Source organism: Sciurus vulgaris (genome assembly GCF_902686455.1).
Source record: "Sciurus vulgaris genome assembly, chromosome: X".
NCBI lineage: Eukaryota > Metazoa > Chordata > Mammalia > Rodentia > Sciuridae > Sciurus > Sciurus vulgaris.
This window is the reverse complement of record NC_136471.1, coordinates 41270722-41287290: the sequence shown is the minus strand read 5'-3', so window position 1 is coordinate 41287290 and position 16569 is coordinate 41270722. Positions and strand designations below refer to the sequence as shown.

At 47.4% G+C, this 16569-nt stretch overlaps 1 protein-coding gene across 7 annotated transcripts in view; it reads left to right on the top strand.

Moving 5' to 3' along the window:
• Positions 1–16364, top strand: part of TMEM164 (transmembrane protein 164) — a 164567-nt gene extending 148203 nt beyond the window's left edge. For all 7 annotated transcript variants that reach the window (XM_079124870.1, XM_079124869.1, XM_079124865.1 and 4 more), the window contains 2 exons: positions 10207–10307; positions 11882–16364. In XM_079124870.1, the coding sequence (XP_078980996.1) occupies positions 10207–10307; positions 11882–12088 (308 nt within the window). In that variant the 3' untranslated portion in view covers positions 12089–16364. The remainder of the gene's footprint in view (positions 1–10206; positions 10308–11881) is intronic.
• The last annotated feature ends 205 nt before the right edge of the window (positions 16365–16569 follow it).

Sequence of the window (16569 nt, the reverse complement as noted above, 5' to 3'; positions counted from 1 at the left end):
GCTAGATCTGTGAAGGAAGGGCACAGTGGTAGGATGTGAGATCAGAGAGGTGATCAAGGTGAGGGGCAGATCATATACAGGGTTCTGTAGGTCATTGTAAGAATATTTTATGTTTTTATTCTTAGGGAGATGGGAGGCCATTGGAGGGTTTTGAGCAGAAGACTGAACATGATCTGATTTAATTTTTAAAGAATAGCCTGGTTGCTATGCTGAAATTAGACTGCAGGTGAGCAGGTGTAGAAGTAGGGAGACCTGTTAGTGCTATTTGTAATAATCCAGGAGGCACATGGATGATGGGGCTTGCATCAGGGTGCTGAGAAGAGAAAAGGAGGCAGAGGCAGGGAAACGTCATTGAGTTCTGGATACGTATTAAAGGTACAGCCAATAGAATTGGATCAGATGGGGGTGGGAGAGAAGAGCGGTTAGGATGACTCTAAAATTTTTGACTGGGCTGGGGATGTAGCTCAGTGGTGCAGTGCTTGCCTAGCAAATCGAAGGCTCTGAGTTCAATCTCTGGTACTGCAAAAAAATCTTTTTTTGACCAGAGCAAGTAATTGGGATAAGGAAGATGAAGAGAAGTACTTTTGTGTTTGTTTATTGCTTTTTTGTGAAGGAGAAGTGCTGTTTCATTTCTCTATTATTGTATAGCAACCATCCCTACAACTTAGAAACTTAAAACAATGACATTATTTCTCACAATCGCATGGGTTCTTCATGATGCACGGAATGTTCGTGTCCTTCCAAAATTCACTTGTCAAATCCCTAACAGCCCATGCGATGGTACTTGAGTGTGGGCCTTTGGGAGGTAATTGGGGCTAGATGAGGTCCCAGGGTATGGTGGTTATGATGGGATTAATCCCTACCACACGAGGATACAGTGAGAACATGACTGTCTATGAGCCAGGAAGTGAGCCTTCTCCAGAAATCAACCATTTCGATGCCTTGATCTTGGACTTGTAGCTTTCAGAACTGGGAGAAAATAATTTCTGTTGTTTGAGCCACTCAACCTATGGTATTTTGTTTTGGCAACTTGAACTGAGATCTTCTACTGGTGATGTCAGCTCAGCTGGGATGGTCGGGCCTCTCTCCACAGTCTTCCATGGCACGTGGCTCTTAGGGCAATATTTCAAGAAGGCAAGCCCCCCAAAGTGTTTATCAAGCCCCTGAGGGGATCTTTTTTGACGATGTCCTATTGGCCAAAGCAAATCATGTGGCCAAATCAGTGTGGGAGGGAAACATAATAGGGGTGTGGATTCTGGGACAGCCTGATTCACTTGGAGCCATTACTGTTATGATCTACCATAGGAGCCAAGATCAGAAGTTTGGTTTGAGGTTGAGATGCCCACTAGATAGTGGATGCAGGCTGTGAAGTATATGAGCCTGGATTTCAGGCCCAGGCCAGTGGTCCAGGCTGATACACCATTTTTGGAGTTATCAGCATGTAGATCATAATTAAAGTCATGAGATTGGGTTCAACCAAATATGGGATGAAAGTGGACCAGAAGAAGCTCTGAGTTGTGCAGCCTGATTCTCTTCAGTGTTTAGAGGTCACGGCCATGGGGAGGAACCAGTAAAGGAGACTGAGGAGAAGCAGGAAGAGAACTAAGGAATAACAGCAGGACAGAAACCAAGGGAAGAATGTTTCAAGAATGGAAAGGTACATAGGATAAGACCCGAGAATTGGTCATTGAATGATCATTTGATTTATTAATGCATATTAAACATACAGAATAATGGGTTTCATTGTGGTATGTTCATACATGCATAGAATATACTTTGATCATTTTTACCTCCCCAACCTGTGCCCCCTACCCCCTACCCTCCTCACCCTTGTTCTCCTTGATCTTCTTCCTCTTCGTTAGTGTCCCTTCTACCAAAAAGGTCACTTGTGACCTTGATGGGAGATGTTTTGGTGCAGGGGGAGAAACCTGATGAGATTAAGAGAGAATAAGAAGAATGGAACTGGGGTTGGGAGAAGAGACAGGTGCAGTTCAATAAAAATGTACGAGCCACATATGTAATTTCAAATGTTCCAGAATCACACTAAAAATAGCGAAGGCAAACAAATGAAATTCCGTCTAGTAATACACCTTGTTTAATCCAGTTGATCCAAAATATTATCATTCCAATAAAAGCAACAGAATTATTACAGAGATCTTATACTGAATTTCCCTTGATATCCAGGGTGTATTTTATAGTAATAGCACATCTCAATTCAAACTAGCTGTATTTCAAGCCCTGAACAGCTGCATGTGACCAGTAGCTACCATATTGGACAGTGCAGGTGTAGATGATTCTTTCAAGGAGTTTTGCTGTAAAGGGCAGCCCAGCAATGAGTAGTAGCTGGAGGGAGAAGTGAGTCAAGGGTTTGTTTTGGAATGGGAGCAATTACAGTGCATTTAGTTCACATGGTAATGGGAATAATCTGGTAGAGAAGGGGAGGTTGTTGCGTAAGATAGAGAAACAATGGCTGGAGAAGCATCCTTGAGTAGGAGAGAGGGGACGACATCTGATGTAAATGCAAAGCCTAGCCTTGACTGGGTCCCAGGGCAGTTTATCTGTGATCACAGAGATGAAGGTAGAGCAGATTTGGCATCTGTTGATTCAGGCAAGTGGTTAAATGTGATCATGAGTGCTTGAAGAAGTTTTAATCTGCTTCCTTTCTGTCTCAGTGGAACAGGAAGCAGGGCCATCATCTGCAAGTGGGAATGGGAAGAAGTATTAAGGGTTTGAGAAGAGCAGATAAGATATTAAATTGTGGCCAAGGAGAGAGAGAGAGTGAATGGACCAGGGAAGTAATGGTATGATTGCCTGGCAACATGAAGGGTGCACTTGAAGTTTGTGGTCATGAATTTGACGTGAGAACAGCCAGTCCTGTTGTTTTACTCTGGCTGTCTTCAGCTATGTAGGGACAGGCAATGGGGAGAAAGAGATTGAGATTTCACTAGGGCTGAGTTCTTTTTTTTTTTTTTTCTCCAGACGAGTACAATAACAAGGGAAACAATGGATACAAAGGTGTCTGCAAGGGATAATTAGAATGATGGGTCATGGGATTTAAGGAGGGAGGAAGGAGCCCAGGGGGACAGCAAAAAAGTGGTAGAACCAATGGATCACAGATTCTAGGAGGGTCAAAACATTTTTGGGGTCATGGTTAGAGGGACCGAGCAGGAAAGATAGTAATGATGGTTGAAGAGGGAATGCTTGACTTTGAGATGAGAGAATGGTTGTAATTGTCCCTTATTATAAGGCCTCAGACACGGCTGTGAGAATGAGTGAGGTTTGGTTCTGGACAAGATCATAAAGGAGAGGAGGCTAAGGAACTGAGAACAAGATCCTGGAAGGTTCCTCTAGGCACATGTAAACATTATCAACAATTATGACAAATGGTTTGGGAGAGAGTGGTACCAAGCCAGGTAATAATATATTCAAGGAAATATGGACATGACCCACATGTCTGTAGATTACTGTAGAAGGGAAGAATGGCAGGTGGCACAGGGAGATAGCTGTGAGGATTTTGGGAGGAGGATCTGGAAACAGCAATGCAAAGAAAGAAGGTACTCTTTCTACATAACATGGGCCAAATTTGAAAAACCAGTCACTACTTTAGAGGGCTACACAGATGAAGCAGGCTCCTTTTGGGGAGAGAGAGGCCCAGTGTGGACTAAAGGACAAAAGGGATATTCAGAAAAGAGATTGAGAATGTAGAGGATCTGACTAATCATTTCTCTGTAGTGTTTGCATATCCTGTTCCCCTTTCCTGAAATTCTTGTCCTTGTACACCTGGAAAACGTTTTATCTTTCACCACCCAGTTCCTGCATTGCCATTTCCCTATTAAAAACATCCCCTGTGACCAACATGTTGCCAAACCCTATGGTAGTGTTTGTCTTGACTTTACCACTCTAGAGAATTGTGTCCCCAGCAGAATTTTATGTGGCGATGGGAATGTCTATTTCTGCACTCTCTAATATGATAGCCATTAGACACACATGGTGATCAATCACTTGAGATGTGACTGATGTGATCGAAGAACCAAATCTTTAATTTCATTTCAATATAATTCATTTAAATGTGAGTTGCCACATGTGGCTTGTGGCTACATTATTGGTCAGTTCAAGTAATAGGGCATATAACATTATCAATCCTTTCCTCCTTGAAACAAAGTTCTCTCAACTTCCACGACAGCCCTTTCCTAGTTCTATGACTGCCTCTTCCGTTTTGTCATTTCATGAATCCTCCTCCTCCTGCTCGGTACCTAAATTCTTGCTGTTTTCCAGGCCCCGTCTTTGGTCCTATAATCTCAGTTTGGGGACTCTTCTTCATTTATGCTCTCCACACTCCAAGCTCTGTTTGCAGGCCCTCCCTGTCTCCTGAGTCCAAGTACTGGACTACTTGGGAGACACCCACTGGACTAGCCAACAGGCACTCAGTGACAGCATTTCTCCCCTAAATTAACACCCCTTAGTTCCTGAAGTCATAGGTCTGGAAGTCACCCTCAATGTCTCCTTCATGTCTGGCAAATTTCCAAGTCATCTGTGTCACTACAGCAGCGTCTGGCCCTGTTTTCAGTCCTGTCTCCCTCTAGTCTGTCGTCCACATTGCTATGGAGCAGCCCAGCTAGCTGAAACAGAAATCTGACCTTTTCACTCTCCTGTTGAAACCCTTCCTGTGGCTTTTCATGTGTGGGAGAAAGGTCAAGTTCCCCACCATGGCAAACAAGGGTCTTCTTGACCAGGCCCCATTTGCCTGTCTCTCCAGCTTCATCTCCTGCCACATGGCCCCTCTCAATGAAGGCTGTTTTCTAGTATCACAGAAATGTACATAATTATATACAAACAGCACACCATTTGCCATCTCCACTCCTTTTCTCAGGCTATCCTCTGCCTGGACTGTCCCTTCCTTCAAGCCCTATCCCCATCTTGTTCTTTAAAACTCACCTCAAGTGTCACCTTGTCCAGCTGCCCTTCCTCAGTGTCACCTTACTTCTTGCGCTTACCCTATCACACCCAGTCATCCTTCATTTGTGAACTGTAGGGCGGTGCTCAAGGGCAGGGTCTCTTTGACTCTCCCCACTGCCTGCCATGGAGCCCCAGACCGTCACAGATGTTGAAGGACTGGGCAGCATGGACGAATGAGTGAGTGGAAGAAAGCAAGAATATTATAGAATGGGATGCCACCCTACCCATTCTCATCTCCTTGGTGTAAGCCCCTCCTGGGTAAGATTGTAGGATGAGAGAAAGGTCCCTGGGGAGGCCCCTGGGAACCAGTCTTTGCTGCTGGTGGTACAATTGCCTTGGTTCCCAGTACTCATAAAGCTTCCTTCTGGCAGAAATCGATTTTAGAAAAAGCAATTATCTTGGTTTCCCCCTACCTTTTAGAGATGACGTACTTCTATTCTCCTGGGATAGAAGATGCTAACAGAAAATGTCACATCTTTTCCTGAAGTAGAAAAAAAAAGTTTTATGTATTTAATTTTTCTGAGAGTGTTCAAGTTTCTATTTTCCTTTACAAGCAATACTGATTTTTCACTGGGATTATCCCAGGGGTCACATCCAGGTACACAGCGAGGAGAATGATGTGGGTTTGCATACAGTTTTCTTATATCCACAGAGATTGCGTCATATGTGCTCAGGATGAGTTAGTTTCTTTCTTTCTTCCTTTCTTCCTTTTTTCCTTTCTTCCTTTCCCTTTCTTTCTTTCTTTCTTTCTTTCTTTCTTTCTTTCTTTCTTTCTTTCTTTCTTTCTTTCTTTCTTTCTTTCTTTCTATTTTTCAAAAAAAATGAATATTTGATCATCTTTGCAATGAAAAGAACCAATAATACCACAATAGTGAAAGGGCAAGGGAAAATGTAATCAAAGACCCCTTCATTGGAAGCCATTTCTTCACAACATTCCCCATCCTCTTCCAGGCTTTCACGAGATTTTGGATGGCTGTGGTCATCATGGTACACATAGCAGCTGCCATTTGTATGCTGGGCTAGCTACCTTACATACTTTTCCATTTTGCTTATTCCACTCATCATCCCTAAGAGTTGGATGCTACCTCTGCTCTGCATGGAGGAGAAGGAGTTTAAAGGGGCAGTGTGATTTACTCAAGGTCACCTCCATAGATAGGTGACCATACTACACAAGACTATCTGAACCTATGGCCTTTGGTTTTAAGCTCCTTGATGTTCTGTCATTTATACTTGGTGTTATTAGTCACAGACTGATCTCTTCACACAGGTACATAGTTTGACTATTGTTTGAATGGCAGTGGACTGTTGCACAACATTGAGATACCATAGTTTACCTAACTCATCTCCCACCTTTGGTTTGTTTCCGGTTTCTCAGTATTGTGGATAGTGCAGGTATAACTATCTTTGGGGAAATAAGGATGGTTCATTGGGCCCTTTAGGCACTCAGCGGTGGTCCTTGAAGTAATAAGTGGCATTGAGCCAAAGGGTTACACTTTTATGATTCTCCTAAAAGTCTGTTATTCATTTGCCCACACAGACATTTTGAGTGCCTCCTGTGTATCAGATGCTGGAGGTAAAGAGGAGATTCAGAAATAGCCCCTTGCTTAGCATACTCTCTGTCTGGTGGAGGGCAGATTATGTGACACAGAAGGAATGGTGCTAGAGTGGAACTTTGGACAAAGGACAGTGAAAGTACTGGGAAGCACGTCCCTTGGTAGTATCTGTATTCCTTTCCCCCATAGCATGGTATGGTCTAGAGCTGCTGTGAGGCAGGGCAGGAGCACAATGAGGGGTGGACCACTGAGTGCCTGAGGCCTGGTCCCAGGCTTCCTCAGGACCGTGGCTGCTGAGCTCTCTCCTGGATGAGGACACCCCCTCTCACCCTCACCCCACACCACACACACTCAGGGCCTCTCCTGTAGCCAACCAACTGGCACAGAAGGCCTGTCCCAGCTGCCACTAGGAGAAGCCAGACAGAGGCTGGAGGGAAGGGACACCTGGGGAGCAATGGCTGGAGGCTCTAGCAGTGGGATGCATGGCTGCCTGGACACCTGTCAGTCCTCTAGGTCCCCTGCACCCCTGCATGCCCCAGCAGCCAGGCAACGACATGGTACCCATTTCACTCTCACTGAGCAGGCAGACAAGTGCACACACCCCAAGCAGATCGCTGCATTTTCACAAGCCAAGCTGTGCCAGATTCTAAGGGCACACACATGAATCTGATGTTGTAACCGAGCCTGAGCTATGCTCAGTTAGAGGGGAGGCGAACAAGGAAAGAGATGGTCCAGCGTGGTGTGCGGAGGCCTATGCCAGCAGCAACAGGCTCACCGAGCAGTGAGCAAGTCCCTTGGCAGTGTCTGGGGCTCGGTTTCCCCAGGCCTTTGCCATAGTAACCTGGGTTGTGTCACTGCCCATCTCCTAGCCTCAGTTTTTTCATCTGCAAGATGGAGAGATGATAACTATATTCTCAAAGGGTCTTTTGACTCAGTTGTATCATGAGCTTGTGTCTTGTTCCTAGAGCAAGGCTGAGCTTCTCCCACAGGAGACCCCTGGCTTTCGTCACCCCATCTCCTTCCTTCCTCTTCCACCTTACATGGTATTCCTTAGCAGTGTGTCTCTGGCCTTCTTCCTACATGTGGATATTCACCCCATCCTCTTCACTGACTTTGTGACTCCTAAAATAAAAACCACCAGCATTCGTTAAATCCCAACTACAGTCCTATAATTATGGCATGGCATTCTTTTTTCATCTATCCAACAACCTTGTGTGTGAATAAGGCAGTACTGCTGTTCCATTTTGTTGATGAGTAAAACTAACTTCAGTGGGTATCAGGACTTGCCTAAGACCCTAAAGCTGATACATGATGGAGCCGGAATTTGAAAACCTCCACTGGCTGGGCTCCGGTACTGACACCATTGCTTATCAGCCTGTACACCCTAGAGTGCATTTAGCCACTGGAGGGACATTTATACCCGTACATTCTACAGATACTGCAATTTCAGTGTGTCTAAAATAGACCTCATTTCCTTACCCCCTGCACCCATCTGCCGTTTCCCCTACTCCATCACACTAAAATGACATCTTCACCCCACTGATGCCCAAGCTAGAACCCCAAGAGTCTCCGTGGTCCTTCCTTTCCCTTCCCTGCACCAGCCCCAAATACACATCCAGTATTCTACCACATCCTAGTAATGTTTTCCTCCGTTTTTCCTTCTCTAACCCCACTGCTCTTACCTTCAAAAGTCTCCAGTTCTCTCTGCAATTTCCTTGCTAATCTCCCCATCTCCACTCTCTGCTGCAGTGTCCCCTGCACACTGACAAGGGCGATCTTTCTTAAGCACATGTGTGTTCCTAGCCCGTTCCTGCCTCAGAGCTGTCTGCTTTCAGTGACTGTACAGTGGAGCTTAAGACTGGCCACCCAGGAGCTGAAATCTGTCCATAGGACATGTTTTGTTTGATCCATCATCAGGCATTCTTAACACATTTCGAATTAGTTGCCAACATTTAAAAATCAGGAAGTTCCACATAAAGTTTCATATTTCTGGCCTCTCTTATAAAAGTTGAAAGGGGCCCATATCCTTGCAGGGCAGGGATTGGTGGAGCAAAGGGGTGTGGGCTTTCCAGTTCGCCAGTCTCTAGCATCCCTTGGTGTCTCTTACACCTCAGTCACACTCCTTCCCGTTACTTGCCTGAGACTTAAGACCTCTGAGCTCAGGACCCTGCTGCACAGGATGAAGCCCAAAGCCTTCAGTGTGGTTCCTATAGTCCTAAGTGGCTCAACCCTGCCGGCCTGAGTCTTCCCACTGCCCTTGTCCCACTCTCCCACTGAACTCTTAACTGTGGTTCTCTGAATTGCCTTGCTCTTTCTGACTGGGCGTAGGCTGCTGCTTTGGAAAGCCCAATTCAGGACCGCTCCCATGCTCCCTATATCAAGAAGCATTCTTTGCTCCACCCAACCCTGCAGGCTGAGTTTTATCTTCCCTTTCCAGGAGGCTCAGACCTCAGCCACCCAGCCCCAACCCCACTCCCTTATAACTATTGACCATGAGTCTGAGGCTGCTAGGAATTTATCCTTTTAGAATGTGCTAGGTGCATAATAACTGTTGAATGAGTGGACCAGTTGCTAAAAAGAATGACTTGGGAAAATACTACTCCAGGATATGATGTCACCCCTACTTCCTTGGGGGGCTCCAAGTCCCTTTCATTCTCAAGCCACACCCCTGTGAGTCCCCATTCAGAGTGTCACCTGCAACATCCTATAAACTATTCCCCTGCTCTGCAAACTCTGGAATATGTTCAAGCCTACTGGGACGTATTCCCAGAAATAATAGAAGGGAAATATATTATTTTTGGAGTTCCTGGGGAGAGAAGTTGTTCAATAGCTCTTCAGTGGCACCGCTACTAGACAGGGCTCGTTCTCCAGTTGTTTGAATCACAGTGACAGCATCTAACATTTCATTGAACACTCACGTTGTGCCAAATTCTGGGGCTACTGTTATCCCCATTTTACAAGCAAGTACACTGCGTTTTCAGGGAGTTTTAACAACTTTCCCGGATCACATGGCCAGTAAGTGGCAGAGACTGTCTTTTTTTATTATTATTATTTTGATTCATTGTACACAAAAAGGCTTTAAAGTTAACGTTTTCAATTACCACATCATACCTTTCCTCAATGATATTTCTTTTTAGAACTAAAAGGAAATAAATATAGAAATGAAGACTTCACACATATATACATATATATATAAAAGACACACACATGTATATACACACACGTACTGTGTGTACTGTGTGTGTATATATGTATGTGTGTGTGTGTGTGTGCATGTATGTGGTTCCAAATATTAACTTAAAAATTATGAAGCATAGAGAAAATGACCAAGGAGATACACCATGTATGCAGTGGTTGTATTCTGGTAGTAGAGTTCCAGGGCCATTTTTCTTCTTTTCCTCTATCTTTTTCCTATTTTTTAGCATTCTAAATTACCTTTAATGAGCACATATTATTTTCATAATAAAAACTCATCTCTTTATAATGGCCCCGGCATTGAGTGGCAGAACAAAGGTCAGGAAAGGACTGTTATGAGTACCCAGCTAATCAGCAGGACTCTCTGAAGTAGCTGGCACTGATGGGTGGAAGGGGACAATGAACAGGCTGCCACTGTGACCTTAGCACCCACGCCCTCGTGGCAAAGGAGGAAAAGTGGGTCACTGTTTCCCCATTCTCACCCTCTCCCATCTCCCTCCAGGTGCTTACACCCCAGAGCCCCTCAGCAGTTTCCGGTGGGCTCTTCTCTCAACTGGCCTCATGTTCTTTTATCACTTCAGCATTCTACAGATCCTCGGCCTGGTAAGTTTGGTTCAATCCCCTTCTCTCCCCTCTGTTTGGAGTTCTCCATAAATCTTGATAATCCTGCTTGGCGCTGGTGTATCATTTTGTTTTGAAAATACAAGATGCTAAAGGCCAGGATGTCAGATTGTTGTGTCTGGGTTGCTGATTTATGATCCACAGCCTTGGCCTCTCCAAAGAATTTTCTGAATCCTTCAGTAATATCTGTTTTTTCATCCCTGGGGAGGCAAGGATGCCCTTCACTCCTGGCCACTTGGGTTGGAAACAGTGGGAAATGATTTGCTGTGGACCTCAAGGGGAGTCAGGACCCTAACCCTGGCCCCTGGGCTTGGGGGAAGTCTTTGACATTGGGTCTGTTCTGGGCCTGCTCCCAGGTGCTTTATTTGCCCTGAAGTGTGTGGCCAGTGAAAGCGTGTTGTTGGGGACCCCCAGGGCGTTCTGTGGTGTTCAGAACTGCCTGGAGTGTGGAGAATGGTTGGACTCAGCAGTCGAGTTATCCAGAGCCCAAGATCGCCGATATTGCAAGGGTGGTTATTAGCGGCGAAGTGCGTTAGGAAGAGCTCAGGGTTGGGATGGGGGTCAGAAGACCCAAGTTCAAGTCCTGATTCTGCCTCTGCTCTAAGTGAGTCACTTCGCCCTTGAGGGCAGAGTTCACCTCTCTGTGACTTGGTACGAAATCCCTAACCTCCCTGAGAGGTGGTAAGGACTTGTCTTTAGCATGAGCAGACTTGAAGGGCTCTGGAAGCCCAGTGTCGTGGCCATCCTCCGGTCAGGAGTGGTATGTCTGGTTTGGTGTGGGCAGCATTTATGCAACATTAGCTGTGCGAAGCCTCGTGCGACCTTGCATGATGAGGGCGTGTAACTGATGTCCCCAATACTTTTTGTAGAATCAGTCACTTTTCCTTCCTTATCTCTCACTGCTCCCCACTGACGTCCTGCCTTTCCAAGGTGTCAGTGTGCTCATGTCTCCATACATACCATGCTCGGGCCATGCCTCCTACAAGGAAGGCTCCACTCACCCAACTCGTCACCATTATCCCTTGTCCATCTTTCATGAGTCCATTCAGGTGCCACTTCCCTTGTGAAATCTTCTCTGAGGACTCAGATCCCATTCGGTACGTTCCTCAGACCTCCTCATGGTGTGTAAAGCTTGGTGGGCACCGTCTGGTTTGAGGTCAGAAGCAGTAAACCGATCGCCCCCACTTGATTGATTGCCAGTTACATTGAGGCAGGGACCATGCTGTTAACTGCTCTTTTTATCCCATAATACCTCTCCAGGGACTAGGCACATAACAGATTCTTAGGAATGGCAATAGGCTCTGGGCACAACTAGAAGGCAAGACCGAGCAACACCGAACGGCTTTTCTCCTGCACATCCCTTCCCATCACCTCTAGAGGGCTATGGCCTTGATTCCCTCAGAAAACCCAGGGCAGGGAAACCCCTTCATGAACAGGTGGGGATTGGTCAATCCCTCCTTGGCCTGCCCCCCATTAGGTAGAGAAGGCTGAACTGGCATGTGCCAGAGAAAGCCTAAGGATGGCGAACGCTCACTCTACCTCCCTTGTCCCTGCAGGTCACCGAAGTGAATTTGAACAACATGCTGTGTCCGGCCATCTCAGACCCATTCTACGGCCCCTGGTATCGCATCTGGGCCTCGGGACACCAGACTCTCATGACCATGACCCACGGGAAGCTGGTCATCCTGTTCTCATACATGGCTGGGCCCTTGTGTAAATATCTGCTGGATTTGCTCCGGCTTCCAGCCAAGAAAATAGACTGAAGGTGCTTGTTTTTTTTTTTTTTTTTTTTTTTTTTTTCTCCTCCCCAAGGAAGCAAGTCCTGACTTGACTTGGAGAACACCCAGTTCTTGATGAAATCATGGGAGAGGGTAGTAGGATGTTTGGTGTATTTCTTTTTTCCTCCTCTCTGTCCCTTTCTTCCTCCACTCTTCCTTCCCCAGCTCCTCCCCCCAGGTTAGCTCCTTGCGCCTGGGGCATGGTGTGGGCCTGGGTCTTCCCACCTTCCTCCCCTTGGCTCTGTCTCCCTGCTCCGAGTGGCCTTACTCGGGGAGATGGTAGTAGCGGCTCCCTTGCTCTGCTTGTTGGTGCTTTAACAATAGCCGGTTGAAGAGGCAGGGAACAACAAGCAGTAATTCTTGCAGTATCACAGCAGTGAGATCAGGTTGTGTTTCATTTCTCCACTGCCAGGGACCTCCATGCTCATGCTGGGATCCCCTTTTGTCTCCAGCACAGCCCCCTTCAGAAGGGGACTCAGGCCTTTTATCTATACCAGCGGCAAGCCCAGAGCCAAGGGATTTCCCAGACAGTGGTCAAAATAGAACTGGCCAGATTCTTCCCACTGGTGTCCCGGGACTCAAAGCAGGGAGCCACCCTGCCACTCCCTCCAGGATGCTGCCTGGGGTGGGAGGTGAGGATGCGACCAGCCTCCGGGCAAGATTCTGCTGAGGGGCCTCTTGAATTGTGGTGATGGCGAGTCCACAGCAGAGAGGGTGGAATTGTACACAGAGCCAGGCAGGACCCTGTGCAGACTGCCCCTGACAGCTGAGACCTGACCCGCATCCCAATCAGAAGTGAGCATAGGAATCAAGAAATCGATCCATGGAAGTGGGAACTTGAGAAAACTGATTCGAATCACTCTCCACGTTCTTGCTGATAATAGATACCATCCAAATCTCGAGTACCCCTTCAACTCGTTCTTGTCCTCTCTCTCTCTCTCTCTCTCTCTCTCTCTCTCTCTCTCTCTCTCTCTCTCTCTCTCTCTCTCTCTCTTTCTCTCTCTTTCTCTCTCTCTGTTTCTGTGTCTCTCTCTTGGGCAGCTTCAAGGAAGAGTGAGTTGAAGTTGGGCAGTTGGGCTCTTGGTTATTTTGCTTGTTCATTTTGCTTGTTTTTGGATGCTTGAATTGGGAGAACCCTCGCATCAGGGCCTGTTTCTGGATGGCCCTATGGATCCATTTCTGGGGCTTACAGGTGTGGTCACGCCCTGGTTTGGGAAGCTATAGCTCCTGCCAGCATGATTTCCCTGGGGCCAGGTTTCTCCAGTACAGCCAGACGCTGCTGAATTGTTCAATGGAGGACGTGTCACGGATTTCCTGCCCTGCCTTCTCAAAAGCCCATGTCTAGGTCAAAAAGGAGCTGTCAAGGGATAGGTCTCCAGTGGTAGTGGTTCTCAGGAAGGGAGACAGTGGCCGCGGGGCTGCTGACCTTGCTGACTCTGACTAGGAACGGATCTGCTTAAGAACAGAAAAGCTCCTGCAAGCCTCCCCTCCCCTTCACCACTCTAGACAACCCCATTGCCCTGGGCCAGTAGCAGTATTTTAAGCTTTGTCGTATTAGACCTAGATTGAACTTCAGTGACAGAGGTGGTCATGGTTTTAGCAAATGGACCTGCAGGAGGCAGTGCCATGCAGGAGAGTCTCTGAGTAAGCTGAGACCCAGGGAAGCAAGCCCAGGAGGGACCACCCCTTGGGAGAGGCCTTGCTGGCATTGAGGTGATCAGTCCAAGAGCACAGACAGCAGCAGCAGGGAAGAACATGGAGTGCTCTGGAGCCCCTTGTGATGCATAACCTTCATTTCCTGCCATCTTTGAGGACTGAGGCAAACTCTTCTTAGTGTCTCTCACCCTAGGGTCACCCTCCAGAGGGGGGACCTCTTGAGCAGCTGGATTCTCCCTGCCCACTATGAAGCTGCTCTAAGTGGAGTAACTAGTGAGGAAATGTGTGAGGTCTTGGTGCCCCTTGACCTCCTTAGAAAAGGTGAGGGTGGAAAGAGATTATGAGCGGAGCCCCGGGAGACCTAGCCTGGCCCCACCCAGAACATGGAGTCACTATAGGCAGAGGATCTCTGTGTCTCAGCTGGGGACTAGCCCCAGAATGCCACAGTGGTATAGCGGTAGGCCCTCTTTTCCTCCCTCTTTCTGTGGCATGGCACAGATTTGCAGTCATCTCAGGCTTTCCCCACACTGGCACACCTCCAAAAGTTTGCCTCTGCCCTGGCTACAGCTCAGCACCCCATTTTGGCATGCATTTTCTGGTGCTTGGAAGGAAAGAAGAAAGTGAAAGCCACTTTCCTCTTACCTGTTAGGCAAAAGGGAGAAGCAAGGAGACAGGTTGGCCCATGAGCATGGAGGTCAAAGGAACAGATAATGGGCCCCACCTATGGGCTCCACAGGGAGTCCTGGCCTATATTTGGAGTGTTGGGGAGCAGCAGGCATCAGAACAGGTCAGTGTTTCTCCCTTACCTTGGGCCAGGCCCAAGCGGAGAGAGGCAATGTGATCAGAGGCAAGACAGCCTGCCTTGGGAGTGGCCCGGTACCTGTCCCACAGACAGACAGCTGTTGGCTGTAGTACAGAAGTGAGGGAGAAGCCGCGGTTTGCACACCCAGGGATCAGTGGGCCCTGGCTTCCCAATCCTTCCTCAGGGCTTTCCTGTCAGTGCTGAGGCTGTTCCCCAACCACCCTGGCCCAGTTTCCAGATGCCATCTGCCAGTGTGTGAGAGAGTTTGTGGAAGTGGCCACAGACACCAGACAGCCCTAGAGAGGGAGACCAATGCTCTGTCAGTCCCCCAGGTAGCCTTGGTCAAGGATCTGAGCCAAGGAGAACAGTCTGTTGAGCTGGCCAACTTGTAGCATCCACTCTGAATAGCAGAGAGCTGATCACGTCTGCTTTGGGTCCTCCCCACCCACAGTGTTTGGTTTTATACACCAAAGATCTGGCCCAGCTTCCTCTGCAAGTCAGTGATGTGCCCCTCGTCAGCCTGTGAGGGCACCATGGGGTTCTGAAGCCACAAACTCCCTCTCCCCAAATATCTGTCTCTCTGGACACTTGGTAGCCCTCACAGAAGCTGTGTGCAGGTCCCTTGGGGAAGTGGGGCAGCTGGCACACTTTAATGTACAGTACCTCAGTCTAGCCGTCAGATCATCCCTTTTGCTGTAGCCTCCATCAGGGTTTTGATATGTGTGACAATTGATGATTCAGTGCTTTGTGACATGGGCACAGCTCCTCACAGATAGCACAGTGTCAGCAGATCTCTGTGCACTGGAGTCAGGGCTGGGAGATGCCCTGGGCATGAGCTAGGTACTCAGGAGGCGGCAAAAGGTCCCTTCCCTCTTCCCTCTGCCAAAGAAACTCTGGATTTGTGGGCAGTGACCCAACACCATCTATCCTCTTTAGAAGAGGAGTTTCTAGATGGTTTCTATGGAAGAGGAGGTAGAGGAGGGAGGAAAAGGGCCATGTGTAACACTGTAGGACAAGACACTGGTGTTGGTTTTGGTCAACTGGGAGCAGGCACGTGGGAGGGACTCCTGCAGGCTCCTTGGCAAGGCCCAAACCTGGGAAGGGGCTTCCTCAGTTACCACCCTACTCTCTTTGAGGTGGGGAGCCTGGGAGAGGGCATGAGCCTTCCTCTAGTTTATGAAGAACGAGCCCAGTTGTGCTCAGGAAAACCTAGTCTCTTGCTGTTACCCTTGTCTGTAACATTTTTGTACACTGGCTTGCTACGTGGCACTAAACAGATAAAAAAAAAAAACCCATGCAAAACAAACAAAACAAAAAGTCATTTCAAACAAAAGTGTTGTTGTTTTGGAAACTCTTTGCTTTCTTTTGGTATCAATGTTGTGTTACATTTTAAAGACTTTCTGTATTGGTATTATTGTAGCAAAGAGTAAAAGAGGCTGATATATAACTATTTCTGCTGGGACATTGGCAAAGGCCTCTGCCCCTCTTACTATTCCCCCATCCTTCCTGGTTCCCAGGCTGGGATTGCTGTGCACTGGGCCCACCCCTCCCTGACCCCACCCCATGCAGCGGCCCCCTTCAGAACCAGTCTTTGGAACCCCCCCTAGACAGCAGCAGGGTGAACCTCTTTGTCAGGCTGGTTCTTGGGTGCTCTGTGCCCCTTCCCCACCATTTTGCTCACCTCTTGGGGTGTTTTGTAATGTGTTTTCTCTGTTTTGTAAAACCTTTTGATTGTACTGAAATGATTTCTGCAGTCACCTTTGCAAATAAATGGTCCTTAATTTGTGTATCTAGCATTCTGAATCTTAGTCTCAGATGTTTCTGTTGCTGAAGATCCCCGGAATGAAAAGGAACCCTCACAATGGGACTTATTGCTAAAATTGTTTTCTTTGTTTACTATAATTAAAAGACTTATGAGAACCCAGGAGTCCTGGCCTTGCTTCCCAAAACCCTTTAAGAAGGCCCTCTGCTTCAAAAAGTAGACAGAAGGGATCATTTGTTGCCCTTG